The sequence below is a fragment of the Indicator indicator genome, chromosome 17 (genome assembly GCF_027791375.1).
Source record: "Indicator indicator isolate 239-I01 chromosome 17, UM_Iind_1.1, whole genome shotgun sequence".
NCBI lineage: Eukaryota > Metazoa > Chordata > Aves > Piciformes > Indicatoridae > Indicator > Indicator indicator.
This window is the reverse complement of record NC_072026.1, coordinates 14,114,011-14,131,386: the sequence shown is the minus strand read 5'-3', so window position 1 is coordinate 14,131,386 and position 17,376 is coordinate 14,114,011. Positions and strand designations below refer to the sequence as shown.

At 43.0% G+C, this 17,376-nt stretch overlaps 1 protein-coding gene across 1 annotated transcript in view; it reads left to right on the top strand.

Annotated features, from left to right (window-relative positions):
- The window catches only part of TRPC5 (transient receptor potential cation channel subfamily C member 5), a 71,957-nt gene that overhangs the window by 36,516 nt on the left and 18,065 nt on the right, over window positions 1-17,376 (top strand). Inside the window, exons 3-6 of the mRNA XM_054388436.1 lie at window positions 348-684; window positions 4,412-4,551; window positions 8,440-8,762; window positions 13,318-13,513. Of these exons, the coding sequence (XP_054244411.1) occupies window positions 348-684; window positions 4,412-4,551; window positions 8,440-8,762; window positions 13,318-13,513 (996 nt within the window). The remainder of the gene's footprint in view (window positions 1-347; window positions 685-4,411; window positions 4,552-8,439; window positions 8,763-13,317; window positions 13,514-17,376) is intronic.

Below are 17,376 nucleotides of genomic sequence, written 5' to 3'. Positions count from 1 at the left end.
AACCCTGAAACATTCAGAAAAGAAAGGTGCTGGAAAAGAAACACATGGGAGGAGAAAAAGCTTGTAGTAATTTTCATTGCATCACTTTTGCATGAGGCTTTATGTGTGGTAAGTGATCTACATAAGGATGCTTCTTATAGAAAACAAAACAAAAAAACAGAAGAAAACTTAAATCCTATATAGAAAACCAAGAGCAAAATCTCCCTCCTTTCTTCCCTCTGTCTCAACCCCATAGCCAGCCCCAAAGTTAAGATGAGGGTCTGTGTGGGCTGCAATCCATATGTGAGAGGGAGTGCTCATAAAGTACCAGTCACTAATGATAATCTTTCTTTTTTCTTCCTCTTCAGTTTGTTGCTCAGCCAAACTGCCAGCAGCTATTAGCAACACTTTGGTACGACGGTTTTCCAGGATGGAGGCGGAAACACTGGGCAGTGAAACTCTTGACCTGTGTCACCATTGGGCTGCTATTTCCTGTGCTATCCGTGGCATATCTGATTGCACCGAAGAGCAGGCTGGGACTGTTCATTAAAAAGCCATTTATAAAGTTTATCTGCCACACTGGCTCTTACCTGACCTTCCTCTTCATGCTCCTGCTGGCATCGCAGCACATCGTCAGGACTGACCTTCACATGCAGGGACCACCTCCCACCATCGTGGAGTGGATGATCCTGCCCTGGGTTCTAGGTAAATAAGAAACACAGAACTGCCTGAGCCAAAGGCACCTGACTCACACCCGTGGCAACTGTGTGGATATTCATTCCTGATCTCAGCTTCAGCAGCATTTAAAGAGATTTGGCAGCCAGCTTCAGTAACTGCATAAAACAGCTGGTCTCCTTCTGGAACAACAGATCCTGTTGGTCTAGGGCTCTTCTGCTGTTCATATTGCCATCTGACATGCCTTCAGGCATGACCCTGAGTAAAGCACAGCAGATGCAGCTTGCTCTCTGCTTCTCCCATGCTCTGTGTGAGGAACAGCTTAGGAATGAGCTTCTGGGTCACACTAGTAACAAACTTCTCATGCTAGCTTAGTGCTGCTAGCTGGTGTATGGCAGAAGGCAGCACTGAGAGCCTATCTCTGCCTTTGCCTTCTTACTTGTCTGCTCCTGGAGCCAGTGTGCAGGTACCAGCCCTATTTGTTCCTGGGCTCCCAGAATCCAAAATAGCCTAAAGGCAGGAGAATAAATCTCACGCCGCTGTATGCCTCTGTGCTGATAAACTGGATCAATATCAAGCACTAATGTAAGTAGGAGAAGGAGGGAGTGCTTACCTGTTTTATCATCATAAGGCTGAGCATGAAGCTTTTATTCCAGTCTGGCTTGGGCAACCATGGCTGTGAAGATAAGAAAGTTGTCCCTGTTCCTGAGGGCGGGACATACAGGTAAGGTAGTGAGATGGAATGGGAGAAAGCAGCTAGAGGGAGGAGAGCAGAGGATCATGGTTGAATATAGTTTTGAGGAGAGAGAAGTATTTACCCTTTCAAACACAACAGCAAGTGAAAACCTGTGGTCTCCATTAGAAGCAATATCTCTCCTCTAATTAAACTCCTGTCTGCCTTGCTGTGCCCCTAACTGTGGGCTGGGGTGTTACAAGGAGGCCTGCTCCTGGGCAATGGTTTCCATACCTTTATCGCTCTCCTCCAGCCTCTGTACAGCCGAGGTCGGTTTAGTGCAAAACACCAGAGATCAGGTAGCAGTGAATTGCAGCTGTATGATAGGCAGGTCTGGTAACCTGGAAAGCCAAGCTGATGCTTTCTGAGCACAGTTCTCACAAACCTTGACCTCTGGAGCTCTCCCTGTGACTCCTCCCCTCTCCTGGCAACACCAGACCCCAGCTCCTTGTTTCTGTGGTGGCTCTGCATCACGCTGGTTCTGTGCTGAGTGAACCCAGCTGTTCCCCATACCAAACCTAAAACTGCTGATGGAAAGGAAGGAAAGAATGTCAGAGTTGCAACATTCACAAATCACTTTCCATTGTGACCCAGGGCACTTTGCTCCTTGCATAGCTCTGCCACATGGTAACTCAACCTTGATTATCTTGTTAAGCTAATTTATGGCATTGAAATGCATGTGTTGGTAGAAACTTCAGAATAAGCTGAGAAGGTTAAATGTCTCTTCTGAGCTTAAGTGCTCTCTTCACTTTATCCTTAACTTCATGGTTAAAATTGAGGGAAATGGTAGGCAGTTCAGCAAAATTGATTTTCAGATGAAAGAAAGATAATCCATTAAAAAAAACCCTTTCAAAATCACCTCTTACAGCTGTCTGCTCTTCTTGGGTGCCTTTGTTTCAGATAAATAGGAATATTGTGGGACTGTTTATGAAATGGAGAAATTAGAACAGTTTTACCAGATTAAAGGTTATTGTTTAAGAAATATTTTCCACTATAAAAGGAGAGAGAGAGAAGAGGCACACAGAGCATTGCTGTAACTATAGTAACCAGCAGTGATAACTCACTATAAATACATGTATGAGTTCTTCAACAGGCTCCTCTCCGTTGATTAATTTTATTGTCTAATTTTGTGTTCATGTAAAGATTTGGAGGAAGCTGTAATAAAATTACCTTATTGGCCTTGACATTGTGCCTGCCTGACCCTTGACCTGCTGGCTGGCAGCTGAAGAGCCAAGAGTAATATTTGGATGTTTGCAGCAGTGCATTACAACATTATCTGCTCTTCAGGTGCTAAAACTTGAGTGGCAAATAGCATTGCAGTGACCACTGCAGTATCCTCTGGCTATGTATGAGCAGCAGTTTGGGTCACTATATTGGTAGGGTGCCTGGAGGTATGCTTTGCTGTTGTTTTTATTTTTCTTTTCACACGTTTCAGGTCTTCACTCAAGGATACTGTTGTAAACTGAGTAATTAAAAATATCTGGGGGTCTCTAAACACATTCTCAGCAGCCTGTAGGTGATGAAGGAGCCTAATGGCCATCTGCTTTTTAACTGGACTTGGGCTCAGAAATAAAATCATAGAACCATACAAAAGGCTGGAAAAGACCTTTAAGTCCAACCATTAACTACCAGGTCTGCTGCTAAACTGTGTCCCTCAGCACCACATCTACACAGCTTTTACACCCCTCCAGGGATGATGATTCTACCATTGCCCTGGCCAGCCTGTTCCAGGGCTTGACAACCCTTTCAAGGGAAAAAATTGTTCTTCGTGTCCAACCTAAGCTTAGGCTGTTTCTTCTCATTCTGTTCCTTGGAAGAAGATATCGACTCCCACCTGGCTTCAACCTCCTTTCAGGGAGTTGCAGAGAGTGAGAAGGTCTCTCCTCAGCCTCCTTTTCTCCAGGCTGAACACCTGCAGTTCCCTGAGCCACCTCTCACCAGACCTGTTCTCCAGACCCTTCACCAGCTTTGTTGCCCTTCTCTGGACCTGCTCCAGCACCTCAATGTCCTTCTTGTAGTGAGGGGCCCAAAACTGAACTCAATATTCAAGGTGTGGCCTCACCAGTGCTGAGTCACTGGGGGACAGTCACTACCCTACTCCTGCTGGCCACACTATTTCTGATACAAGCCAGGATGCCATTGGCCTTCTTGCCTATCTGGGCACATGCTGGCTCATACTTAAACAGGTCTACAAAAAGGACGATATAAATTAGTTAAAATCAGAATTGTGTGTCAGGTGAGTTTAGCAGGCTGGTCATGAAGTTCAGAAGCTGCCCCTCATCCCTACAGCTGCAAGGAAGTTCAGTGAAAGTTCACAAGTGCCAAAAATCATTCCCAGAAGCATTTCAGAGTTGAGGTGATGGGCTCTGGCCCATCTGGGAACAAACATTCACCTTGCAAAACCCATAGCCACATTTGACAAGAGATGAGTCATTGCTGGGCTGTGGTGCCAGGCTGCAGTGAGTGCCCTTTCTCCTGCTGAGTCCTACCTTCTTTCACAAGCATTCCCAATGGGCTTGTTGTCCAGCAAGATGCATAAATCCAGTGACTAAGCATAGAGAATGAGTTCGTGTCTTCTCTCTTTGGTGTGATATTTCTAGGTCAGGGAGGAAATGTACTGGCATGTGGGAGCTGGTACTGGTGTCACATGTTCTGCAGAGACAGCTAGGAAAAGTCAGTACTGTCCAGCTGTTCAATGAATTACTTACAGCTTCTATGAGAGCAAACAGTCTGTTAGAAACCATACTGTTGGTTATATAGTTTATTCATGTAGAATAAATTTCATCTGAGCCAATCTGCTAGTACCTCTCGTGTGTCTGGAGCCGTGGATAGGAAACCTAGGTCTTTCCAATATCTCTTTAGACTCCATTCCACAAAGATGGAAAATGTCTCATAATCAGCAGTGTTATACTTTGTAGGAGACAGGAGGGATGAGACATTTTTTCCAAGCTGTTAATTTATAATTGCCTTTCATTACATCAGATACGCACAGTGCATGACAGTAAACTCTCTTTCTTTCTACAGGTTTTATCTGGGGAGAAATCAAGGAAATGTGGGATGGTGGATTCAATGAGTACGTACATGACTGGTGGAATCTGATGGATTTTGCAATGAACTCCCTCTATCTTGCAACTATCTCCCTTAAAATTGTTGCCTACGTCAAGGTACAGTAAATTGGGACAGAGAATACATAGCTTGCTTGTGAGAACTGTAGTACAGAGGGTAGAATCTGTCAATATCAGAATTACAGATCAAAAGGAATAGCTGCTTTAAAAGCAGCCCAGTTTTTAATAAGCCCTGGAAAGCTTGTTAATTTGTTTGGAGAATGATGGTCCTTCTCATCCTGATTCTTTGATTAAGAAGGAAGTAGGTAATTTGGGCATTGGGTGGAAGTTTCCCCACTTGCTGTGCACTTTGTAGCTACTCAGTTGCCAAAGATACATGTTGTTCATGCTGACACTAGACCTCTTTCAACAATGCTAGACATGGTAAAAACATGATTGTTAAATAAAACAGCAAAGGAAAGACAAGAGCAGGGTTATCTACAGCCAAGATTTATTATCTGTAGCCTTACAGATCTGTAGATTACTAATCAGAAGTTTGTGAAAAGCCTACTAAGAAAAGCAAGCCTGCTACTAGGATAAAAAGGAGTCTTGGTATATAGGAGTATATGGAGGAGCATTCTCACAGGAGTCCCCTTCTGACCTCTGTCATGTAGAGGTTGCAATATGCTCTGAAACAAGAGGATTTATAAGATTGATAATGGCTTCAAAATCTTTTGCAACATGACTTGTAAAGTATAAACTAATTCTCTTCAGTGTATGGTTTAAAACTAGACAAGAAGATGACAAAGGAGCATATCGGAGCTTTAACACCATGTAGATTCTTCACTGTCATCTTACATTTCTGGCAAGAATGCACATCAGTGCTCATCCTTAACCACCTTCCATGCTTATATTGTGAAGCCAGAGAATGTCCAGAGGAAGTACTTTCCTTCTGTCTCTCTCTTTTTTAAAGACACAGACAAGACACTAATGGCCTCCTGCAAATTTCCTTATGCAGTGGCTCTCTTTGACTTGAGTTGGAACTGCATGCTTGGACTGATTCTTGTCTTGGTATGAATCAGCAGTTATTTCACTACACTTAGTGGAATTACACAGGTGTAAATCAAGTAACTCGAATCTGCTTCTTGGCTACTTACACTCTTTCAAGTTATGCTGTGCCATGTTTTGCTTTGGTAGAAGCCTACAACTTCTTTTAGTCCAGCTCCTACTAGCCAGGGGAAAGACTTCTCCAAAACAATCATTTTAGTCCCATCTGAATGTGTATGCAGGTGAAAAGAGGAGAAAATTTCCCAAAGCTCCTCGACTCCAAAACAGCAGGGCTTTTGTCAAAACCTCTCCAGCAAGCAGTTCTACAATGCCTTACCACTGCATTGTGGTGACTTAGTTTTTCAAAGGGAAAAGCTTTAAGATAGTTGCTGCTCCCTGAAAAGGCAGCTCTGTAACAGCATCAAAGTGGGAAAGGATTACATCTTTTTTCTCCCTGCATTCAGAACCAGTGAGGAAATTAGACTTGAAAGGTTGGTCTTTAAACTGAGAGCAATACAAAAAATGCTGGGAATCAAAAGATTCAGGAAAAGATCTTAAAATGTTAACAATCTCATTCTTTCTCACACACAAAACACTAGAATAGCTGAGCATCCACAGATTTATACAGTCACATGCTGAGATTTAAACTCATAGCCAAACCACACATACAGTGGAAGTACAGCTTTGTTTGTATGTTCTGTGACAACTACAGAAACTTGGGTCCTAAGTACAAAGACATATATATGCCAGCAGACAGAAGAATGCTTGGAGGAATATGTCTGAGTACGGGTCAGAGCTACTTGGATTAAATCTGGCTGATCTCAGGTCTGCTTCTGAGGAGGACCAATGTCAGATAATTCTGAGAAGAGCATAAAATCTTACATAGGAGTAGTTCTGAAACAGCATGCTCACAGAAGTCCCCTCTGACCTCTGTCACATAGAGGTTCCAGTGTGCTCTGAAAGATGGGATTCATGATGTTGATAATGTCTTCGAAACCTCTTGCAACATGACTTATAAAGGTCTTTGTTATTTATAGAATAGCCCCAAGGTGCAAAAGGCTGGTATATATGCCAATATACCATATTCTAACACTTCTTAGGACTTCAAAGTATTACATGGACATTTAGCTTTCTGCCAGATAGCAGAAAAATAAATTGCACTCTGACACTAATGTTTTCCATCCTTATGTGGAGACTTTTTTTTCTTGATTTGACTGGTTTCAAGACCTGGCTCTAATATTGTCCAATGCCAATGAAATCTTCAGGCTAATTATAGGGACAAAATACTTTCTTAATCAGCGTTCTGTGAACATCTCTGTTGTGTTTCATCTTTTGATGCCTAACCCAAATAATTCCAGCTTTCCCAGGTACCCAGCTTCTTGTTTCTGTTTCCTAGGCTAGGCTGCTCTGAAGAGACTTACTATTTTCCAAGCATGGATATACCATCAGTTCATAAAGAGCCAGAATATAAGTCTAACTGATTGCTTTAAATATAGATGTGAGATGAAGACTTTTTCCCATACCTTAGATATGCAGTCTGTGCCAGACCCTAGGAGAGAGCCCCTGGGCTTCTGTGTCCCACCAAGATGCAGAAGAGAACTGGGAATAACAGTGTAAACCTGCTGTCCAGGCAGAGGAGGTTTTCTGATCACAGCCATCCGCCCCCACTGCTGGATACTGGCAAAAGTTACCATGTCTGCCTGTTTGTAAACATTTTGAGGCCCATCTTCAAATCAAATTAGCAGACTCGGGCCATGATGTTCATGTAATAAAGAACAGTTTGGAAATGTCAGAAGCAATCAGAAGTCATGCTGGATGCTCTTGTATCATGTCTTAGCTCTTTCATACAGAGGAATAGACTGAAACATCAACTGGCTTTTAGCTCTGCCCTTGAAAAAATATGAGCTGGTGAATTGGGCATTCAGATTTAAATAGAAACTCATCTGTCAGTAGGATATTGATACCATGTCCTTTTAAAAGATAGAAAAATTATTTTAGGAGTCCTAAACATGCTGGCTACATTATTAGCTGTATTATTCTAAGTACATCTTTGCCTTTTTATGTATGTTAAATGAGCAGAGACAAATGTTACGATGACAATTATTCCTTAATGCTAAAATGTCTTTGACTCCATTCTGTGGTGGCAGTGTGGTTAAGCACAGTAGTTACATTTGCCTCCTTTGTGTTACCTTCTTTTGCTTCTACAGTTACATTATGAACCAAGCTAATGTTATAATTGATGCACTCAAATGTATCCAGCTGTAATTATGACCTCTGCTTTAGCAACTCTTCTAAAATTGCCATGGCAAATTAACTAATAAGAAAATTAATATGAAGAAAGCGGTTTGGTTCTGGGCTCTCGGCACATTTTGGAGATGACTAGGGAAGAAAAGCACCCACTTTTTATGCTCAATAGTTCGTTGTTTTCCTTCTTTCCTCCCTTCTTCCTCCCTGCTATTCTTCCTGGAATGTGCAGTGGATTGAATGTGTAGCCATATTTAGGAGGAGACAGGAAGAAAAGGTAATTGGAAGTTTCTGACTTGCACATGCTCAAGGGAAGTCTGAATCCCTTTATATGTTGGAAGAGGAGGTTGTATATGAACCCATGAACGTGAAGATCCCACAAGCAGTAAACTCAAAGGCTGTTTTTCTAAATTTAGACTAAGAACAGCCAACTTACCAGAAGCCTTTAAAGAAATCATCCCACAACTGTCCATAATAGGGGGTCATAATCTAGTAGGGAGAGTTTGTAAGAAGGCATCAATAAACCCAAGTCTCAGCCCTGATCAAGTCAGCTTCAATCCTAAATGTTAGTGAGACAGTTACGAGTTTAAAAGTGCTTCTTGTGTCACCAGCACCTGATGGATACTTACATGTGCAGTATTAGCAGGTGTGACTTTTTGAGTTGTCTCAGAGTCATTCCAACACAATTCACTTGTGTTCCCATGTTATTTCTTTCAGTATAATGGTTCTCGTCCGAGGGAGGAATGGGAAATGTGGCACCCGACTCTCATTGCAGAAGCCCTCTTTGCAATATCCAACATTTTGAGTTCTTTGCGCCTCATTTCCCTGTTTACAGCAAATTCACACCTGGGACCCTTGCAGATTTCTCTGGGACGCATGCTGCTAGACATCCTTAAGTTCCTTTTTATCTACTGTCTGGTGCTTCTGGCTTTTGCCAATGGACTCAACCAGCTTTATTTTTATTACGAGACCAGTGCCTCGGAGGAACCCAACAACTGCAAGGGGATCCGATGTGAGAAACAGAACAATGCCTTCTCCACGTAAGATGTCCTTTCCTTTCTGTTCTTATGGTTGATTTTCACTATCCTCTGTCTAACCTGCTTGTCTGTCACTGCACTGAAAATGCCTTTAGTTGTTGATTCACAAATACCTGGTGAGCTGGTTGACTATGCAGGAAAGGTGTGAGTTAACTGGAGCAGACGTTCTGCTGAGCTTTGCTGTCAGAAAGAGTTTTAGGTCTGGAAATGGGAGACAATCATTGTAGTTCGGGACCGAAGAGTCTCCCTACATGATCCCACAACTGAAATTTTATTATGGCTGTGTTCAGTACCAGTATATTTGAGAAAGCATGTTTCCTACTGCCATAATAATAGTTTTGTCAGGTTCCAGAGGAAAGGAAAGTAAGCAAAACAAAATGTAGAAAACAAGGAGTAAACCTATGAGAAAAGGTAACTGATAAATTACATGAGACAGCAACAACAGCAATCTCACCTAGGCCATTTTTATACATATGTGATGTTGCATGCTACTCTCATTTCCTTGCAGTGGGGTAAGACTAAAATCCCAGCAAAATCCTTTTTGCTGGAAAAGCTGCTACTTTCCTGAGATGTTGGCATGGAAATTGCTGTGCTGACAGCTGGCTGGGCTGAAAGAGATAGCACATGCTGAAAAATAACATGAATTGTCTTTCTGATGTATTTGTTTTAATTACTAATAGTGGAAATAATTATAATAATCAGACCCCACTCAATTGTTCTTGCTGCTTGCACAGTACTTAAAACACAAAGGGGGGAGAAATAAATAAAGCACAGTCTAGAGAAAGGCCCACGCCCTGCAAGCAAGCAAAACAAAACTGTTGCCCACCACTTCATGCTAAATTAAATAAAACGTCATCATGCCCAATAACTCTCTGCCCTTCCTCAGATGAAGGCTTTGTGACATATTTGCAGTGGTGGCAGAAGCAGATGATGTCTGAGGCCACATGGCTGGATTGGAAGAGGAAAGGCTCAAAGGCTGTCGTGCAGGCTCCCTCCTTAAAAGAAGTGGGGGATTTTCATGGGATGGGTTCAGCCTTACAAGAGCATCTTGACCTGGTAGACCAGCCATGCTGCTGTTTACCACTGCAGAGTAGGAACACCATAGGCTTGATTAATTTTCTCATTAAACCCATCTGTATCTGGAGGAAGTGAGTGGAACTGCACTGTGCTAATGAAAAACGGAATTAAAGACCTTAGTCTTTTTTTCTGTTTTAATTGCTCCGCATGCCCCAGAATGTGTTGTGCTGCTCTTCCAGAAGAATTAAATAGCACATACTATTCCTTGATCTGTGTCCATAATGCTGCAGCAGCCAGAGGGAGAAATATTTGGCAAGCACAGTGTTTGCTAAGTGGCAACTTCTAGCTCAGAAAGGGTCAAACCCACAAAGTTCGAGACTAGAGCCTGCTTTTCCCTGGAGTTATGGTGAACATGCGTATTCAGTTCTGCCACGTGATTTGGACCTGTCACCAGTGCAAACCAGTTGTTTTGCAGATTTCACTGTCAGCAGGTGAGTAGAAAAAACAACAGCAGGATTTGACTGAAGACAAAGAAGGTTGGGTCAGCAGGAAGGAAAAAAAGCTCCTCAAGCCTGTAAGAAGGTGTAATATCTGGGGAACTAGAAATGATACAGAACCACTTAACAGAAAGAGTGCAGATCAGCTTAAATACAGACCACAGTTTCTCCCACCCAACATTCAGCTTAAACCTCCTGCAACACAGTGTAGCACAGAAAGGAAATTGAGGGGGCTCAGCCTTTATGGCAGAGGTTTGTTTAAAACAAAATCACAGTGGGAGGGGATCCATTAGGATTGAGGTCTCCTGGCAGGAGACAGAACACTCTGCAGTTACTTTTTGTTTGAGACTTGCTTAAGAAATTTATTTAACACGTTCTTAGAAGTTTAAATACTTGTTATTAACACCCTCAGTGCAAGCTGACATTTGGCCCTTGAGCAGATGCACAGCATGAGTGAGTGACTGGCTAAGAACAAAAAACCTGCAACACAGAAAATTGTATCACTGGGCTGGGGAGTGCAAACATGGCTGGAGTGAATTCCAGTCAGGCTGGTGTTACCTCAAGTTTGCTCATAGTTCACCCTAATGAAAGAATAAATGTAAAAAAGCTTTCAATCAGTCTCCTTTGCTTCCTAACAGCATTTCTAGGCTGTCACACAATAAGATCTAATTTTGTAAGAGGAGGAGAAGCAGGATGCCACTTGTGTTTGTACAGCTTGTTGAAAATGTGACACCTATTTACTGGTGCATTATTTCCTATTACTCCCAAAGGATGGGTTTAATATTTTCTTGGTGAGGAAATTTTCTGCATTGCAAACACAGATCATGGAAAAGTAATATTCCTTTGTGACAGCAATGAGGTGAAGTCATGAATAATTTAAGGTTTTATGCTTTGGCCTCATCATCCCTTCCAGAGCTGAGAGGCTTGGGCAGACAATTGGAAAAGATGTTTATTGCTGTGATCCTGACAACTGGAGGAATGAGAAGAGGAGGAATGGATGGAGGAAGTCACACTTTGCTGCCTGCTGTGTCATTCTCACTGGAGCTGATGAACAGGGGTGTTTCTCCAGGGACTGCAGGAAGTTCCTGTGGCAGAGAGGGGCATTTGCTTTGTTTGCACGGGCATGGAGAGTGGTGGAGCTTTGAGATGTCTCCTGTTTGCTTAAGATCCAAAATATCCTCAGCAGGAGGGAATGGTCTCTCAATCACAATTTCCAGCATTCTTTTGTTAAAGCTGCTTCTCTGCAGTGGTGTGAGCCCCACCTGAAACATTTAACAGTGAAGAGTTCTGACCTGTCATTGAAGACTGAGGAAAGAGTAATTAAGCCTTGAAGTTACAGAAACCAGTTGCTGCTTTTTTCAAGGTCTGCGTGTCCACATGTAAATAATTTGGCCTTTCTCTGGGCCCAGGTTATACTCCTGGTTAATACTGTGAGTTCAGAGCAATGCACCGATCACTTCTAAGACTGATTTCAGTTTCATGACAGGACCCTGTGTCTCCCCTGAGCCTACAGCCTAATAAGTACTCCTACTGCTAATAGATAAACTAAGGTAAAAGCACTCCAGCATTTCCAGCAGAGGAATGCTTAGCAGTCTTTGGTTAATCCTCATTTTACCATGTCACTTACTTAATAAATCTAACAAACAGCCTGACTTTTGGGAGAAAGGATTTTTGCTTTAAGGAATCTTTATAATTTCAGCCAGTGAAAAACATAAGATACATCCACAAAATACAAAGAAACTAGATCTCCATATAAAGCACAGGGGTACCTATGGAACAGATTCCCAGAGAAGCCAGCAGAACAGATTCCTGGTGTGTCAAAGTATCTGAATTATTTGTATTGTTTTTTCTAGTAGGAGCATTTGAAAATATCTACTTGACCTCAGGTCAAAATGGAAACTCTTAAATAGGCATATTAATGTCATTTTTTGATGATATAAATGCTGTATTTTGGAAAGCCCAAACAAAGATGCCTAAATAGAGCAATTATTTAGATTGCTGATTATCTATTTGATGTGACTGCAAAAGGTCACTTTTCTCTGGTTGAAGCAAATAGAGACCTGGGATGATCTCATCAGCTGTAAAGCACAGTGAAGTCAGGTCTAGTTCCTCTATGGAAGACTTCAAAAGAAGTGAAACTCTGAAGATGAATTAATGGGATGACTCTCTTTCATCTGAGTCATTACTGATCAATTGTTGCAGTGCTGCTGAGGGCACTATGCCATGGTGGGTGGGAGCTGCTGCACTAACAAGACATAGGGACCAGCAGTTTGGCTGTGAGCCTTGCTCGTGGATGGGGTCTCGGCACCCTGGCCTGCTTCACTTCCAGCTGAAGTAATTGTAAGATCTCAGCCTATATTAGAGCAGAAGGTGCAAGTGGACTTGATTTCTCACATCTCCTACCTTGTGGTGCCTCACTGCTGTGCACTACGTAACATCTACAGTCATGCTTCACAACAAGTTCCCTGAATGTTCAGTCTGCAGACACGTTAATGGTGCAGACACTGGTTAAACAGGAGAGTTTACCATAGGATCACAGAGTGGTTTAGCTTGGAAGGGACCTTTAAAGCTCATGTAGTCCAACTCTCCTGCAGTCAGCAGGGACGTTTTCAACTGTCTATACTCTGGCAGATATATCTATCTATCTACCTACCTACCTATCTATCTATCTATCTATCCACTATAGATAATCCCAGCATGGCAATGTTAATTAGAGGGCTGGACTGTGCATTTGTTAGAGTGGGAAAGGGAACTTTGGGTCCCTTCAGGGCAGTTAGGCTTGTTGCATGTCAAAAGGATGTGGAGGGGGCTCTCAAACAGGTAGTAGATGTTGCTGTGAGACAGCTCCCTCGTGTATTGACTAATGGGTCACTATGGCTGGACTGCAGGCTGCCTCCTGGGGAGAATCAGTGCCTGTACTAAGCAACTGCTCCGTGGTGTCCAAGGCTCTTGATGTCTATGTGTTCCCCACATGGCCTGAGGCAGTCATTGTTCTCCATTCCCCAGAGTGAGGTAGCTAAGTAAAAATCTGGTTTTGTTTTCAGACTTTTCGAGACTCTCCAGTCACTCTTCTGGTCTGTGTTTGGGCTGCTGAATCTCTACGTCACCAACGTGAAAGCCAGACATGAGTTCACAGAATTTGTTGGGGCCACTATGTTTGGGACCTACAACGTCATCTCTCTTGTTGTGCTGCTGAACATGCTCATAGCCATGATGAACAACTCCTACCAGCTCATTGCTGTAAGTTACCTCATTCTCTCTCTTTTTGCTTTTATTTTTTCGCTTGTGCCTCATTTGTTTTGCTTACAGCAAGTGTGTATCTTCTGGGATGCTGGAGACTGCTGCCCCCAGTTTTTGACAGCAGGTAGTTGGGATTTCTACTCACTAGCCTGAATCATGCCTGCAGAGGAGGTTTTGGTCTGTAATGCTTCTTAGCTGGAAAAGGCTGAGCAGCTGTGATCTGCCCCTGGCTTCTCCTCATTGTAACCTCATTGGTCACAGGGCCATTTGCAGCTCATTTACTTGGTAGCAGAGGCAGTCTATGGAGAGGACCTTCCCACTGCTTCTTGATGTTAGGTTTTAACATAGGGGGGAGGGTTGGGTATATTGTTTTTAATTCTCTCCTATTACTAATTTCTCATGTGAAATCGTGTGTCAGGAGCTCAGTCCTGTAATTTCTTACCGCACAGCCTTCCCACTGCAATGAGATCATTCCCATCTGTAATACAGTCTTCTCCTGGCAGCTGGCTCTGGAGACCTGTAATCTCAGATCCCAGAGTAACCTCCGTGAGGGATGGAGCTGAGCTGAGACTGCTCAGGGCTGCCAGTTGGCTGTGGAGCCAGTTTCAAACTTTATGTTAATGTTCATAACTGATTTCTTTTCTGTAATCTCATTCTGTGTACCTAAAAGCCAGCCCGAATGCTGATGATTGAATTTGTCAACAGGTTGGAAACTAAAGCAGTACAGCTCTGCATTTTAAGGCTTTTGTGGTAAATGACACAGAAACAGTATGGAAGGAAACTAAATCTCATGTGTGCAGTACTTGAGGTAAACGAGTGGGCATGCACTTTCCGGTTCTGATGCCTAACAGCACAGGCTTAGAGGTTGTGAGGTGATGAAATGTTAAATCATCTGTGAATGGAAATGGGAGTTAGGAAAGTAATTCGTGTCCTTAGCCGGTCACTCAGAAGTACAAGCTGAGCAGAGACTTCCTTCTCTGCTTTGGATGACTCTTGGATTTACTCTCGAAGATAGAGGAAAAAAAAGAGTAAAAGACAGCCAGCACCAACTCTCCTACTATTTCTGTTCCCAACGTCCTGGGGAAACGTCTGGGTGAACTCCTTTCCTGACTAAAGCACACAAAGTTATTGGGTTGTTTGCTTGAACAGGTTCCACAACTGCTGCTGGTCATCATCTGATTCAAGTGGCTCCTAAATTAGTTAACTAGTCAAACTGAGTACAGACCTAGTCAAATTAGTGATATTGTTTTTGGACATCTGATCTTTATCACGTTAAAAAGTATGAGAAAAAAACTGGACCATTGACCTTCCAAATGAGCAGAAAAGAAGCTTCTCACAAAGGCATTGCTGCTTTATCAGTCCCTTTCAGTGCTCTAAGTGCTTTCTCTTTGTTCAGTGATGCTCCTCGCATTCCAGGGATACTGGAATGAGGGGCAGAAAACAAAGATACTCTCCTTGGCCATTTTCTCCCATTCCCCTTCCTTTATTGTCGTCAAATAGGCTTGTCACTGACACAAAGCCCAAACCTAAGATGGGCATAAGAATAGCAGTGTTTGCTATTCCCTGGGGTACAAACCGCTCAGCATTCTTTCCCTGAATAAGTTGAGTGATGCAATGACACATTACAGTCCCATGTGACTTCCAGACCCATCAAAACAATTAACTGAAGTGAATGGTGCAGAACAGGCTGTTGGATGAATGCTTTTGTGTATGGAGCAGTTTGCAACAGTGAATTGCTCCGCCAGAAAGTTGCTTGTGAGAGAACCTGAGGGTAAAGGACTGAACTCACCAGATAACAGAGGTATAACACAATTCAGAGTGCCCCATAAGCCCCCTTGCTCAGAAGAATGACAGTGAAAATGCTACAGGATACTTGTCACTTAAGCTGTCGTATCAGAATTGCTTCTGAGAGCAGTGACGTTTCCTGGGAAGGTAGGAGGCAGGCACTTCCAGCCTCTTCCCGTGCAGCACGTGCAGCTTGGCTTTTGAAGCTTATATTCCTGTATTTCTGCGTGCTTATAGCATTCTCTCAGGGACAAGTTTCATTTGTGTGTCTTCTAAGGGCAAACATCGATTAATCTCTTCCCTGATCAAATGATCTCATTAATAAATATCGAGCTTTACAGCTGTGGCTTGTTTTTTAGCCTCCTGTAATCATGTCGGCCCCTTTCTGAATCACAGTGGACTGGTTGCTAGACTGGACATTTCTTCCTCCTGATATTACATTGAACATTCCTGGAATGACAGCATTCCAGAGAGGGAGGAGGGGAAGGGACCAAGGAGCCCTTGGCAGGGTGGGGGGGGCGTGGAGGTCCGCTTCTTGAATACATCAGTAGGAAATCTTGTGCCATGTGCAGGACTCTGCAGAGAAAGAAAATGAGCTAGACTGCAGGGGTGAGAGTGCATCTCTGATGGTTGATTTCTCTACAGTGGAGTGATCAGGACATCTTAATTAATTCCACTTGTTAATGAGCCAGTGGCACTGCTGCAATGCAAACAGTCTTTTCTCCTCTCCATTCTTCCAATATGTTAATGCATTTGTAGTAGTTACTCTTCAGGTTAGCTCTTCTACGTTGTCTCATATATACATGAATTCCTGCTTCGAGGTTACAAAAAGAAGAATCTGAGCTGCCCACTCTTTGATTTTTTTTGTCTTTGCTCTTTGTTGTGTCTACCTAGTATGAGGGTTAGGGCCTAGTAGTTAATTAAACACTGTAGGCACACAGCATAAAGCCACAGGGTATCCATGGAAGACAGAACAAGGCAAGGAAAGAGTAAAACTTCCACACAGCTTTGAGTGATTCCTGACTCACAGAAGGAAGAATTTTTCTACCATAATTTTGTTGTTTTTTTTTTTTTTTTACTAAGCTATTTCAGACTTCAGTAAATACATTTTTCTAGGAGTAGCCTGAAGCAGTTTCAATATTGATTTTGTTTTTCATATAGCCCATTTTTCTCTTTTGCCAGCCACTGTCAAGAGCTGGTTATGGAAAGCACTGTGTTTCACTGGCAGAGCAAACACAATCCAAATACACACCAGAATTTCCATCCATGTTGTGCTGCTGCAGTGAGGGAAGGTCAGAATGTTCTCTACAAGCAGCAGAGAATGCAACTGGATGTTATGCACTGCCAGGTCTCTCCAATCAAAACCTTCCAAGATATGACAGAAATACCACAACCTGATGCATGGAAGAGGAACGTGTCATGATGACAAAAGGAAGGACAATGGAACTTAACTGAGAGTAGCCAGGTGGCTCTACCATTTTTGCATGGCAGAAAGTAGCAGAGTGGGTGATGAGGACACAGTATGTGACAGGCTGTTTCCCATAGGGTGGCAGAAAGTAGCAGAGTGGGTGATGAGGACACAGTATGTGACAGGCTGTTTCCCATAGGGTTGCCACTTGGCTGCCATCTGAAGTCACACCATCCTGCCAGTTTGTCATTTTTTCAAAAACATGATAGTGTTAGTGGGACTCCTAAGGTGCAGGTGCATTTTGGCCTTGTTGGTGCTGCAGGGCACAGGTAGGTACATTTTTGGCCTGTCTGATGGCCAGGGTGCAGGTAGATTTTGAAAGGAATTCACTGTCTACGTGTGTTTTCTGAAAGCATGCTCCTGGTGATCAAATCCTTAATGTTCGGGGAAGTTGTGCAGGAATTAGTCACTGGAACTGTACCAACAGTTCTGACTCTGCAGCCACAAGGAGCAATGGGAAGCAGGATGGATGGAAAGCTCATAATCCGAGTTCCAGGTGAGTTGTGATAAGTGGCAAATGCAGCAGTGCAGCACCACGCATCCTGCTGACTTATCAAGGAGAGATGTTAAACTCTTGCAGCTTTCAGATGTCTTAGTAAAGTATAGTGCT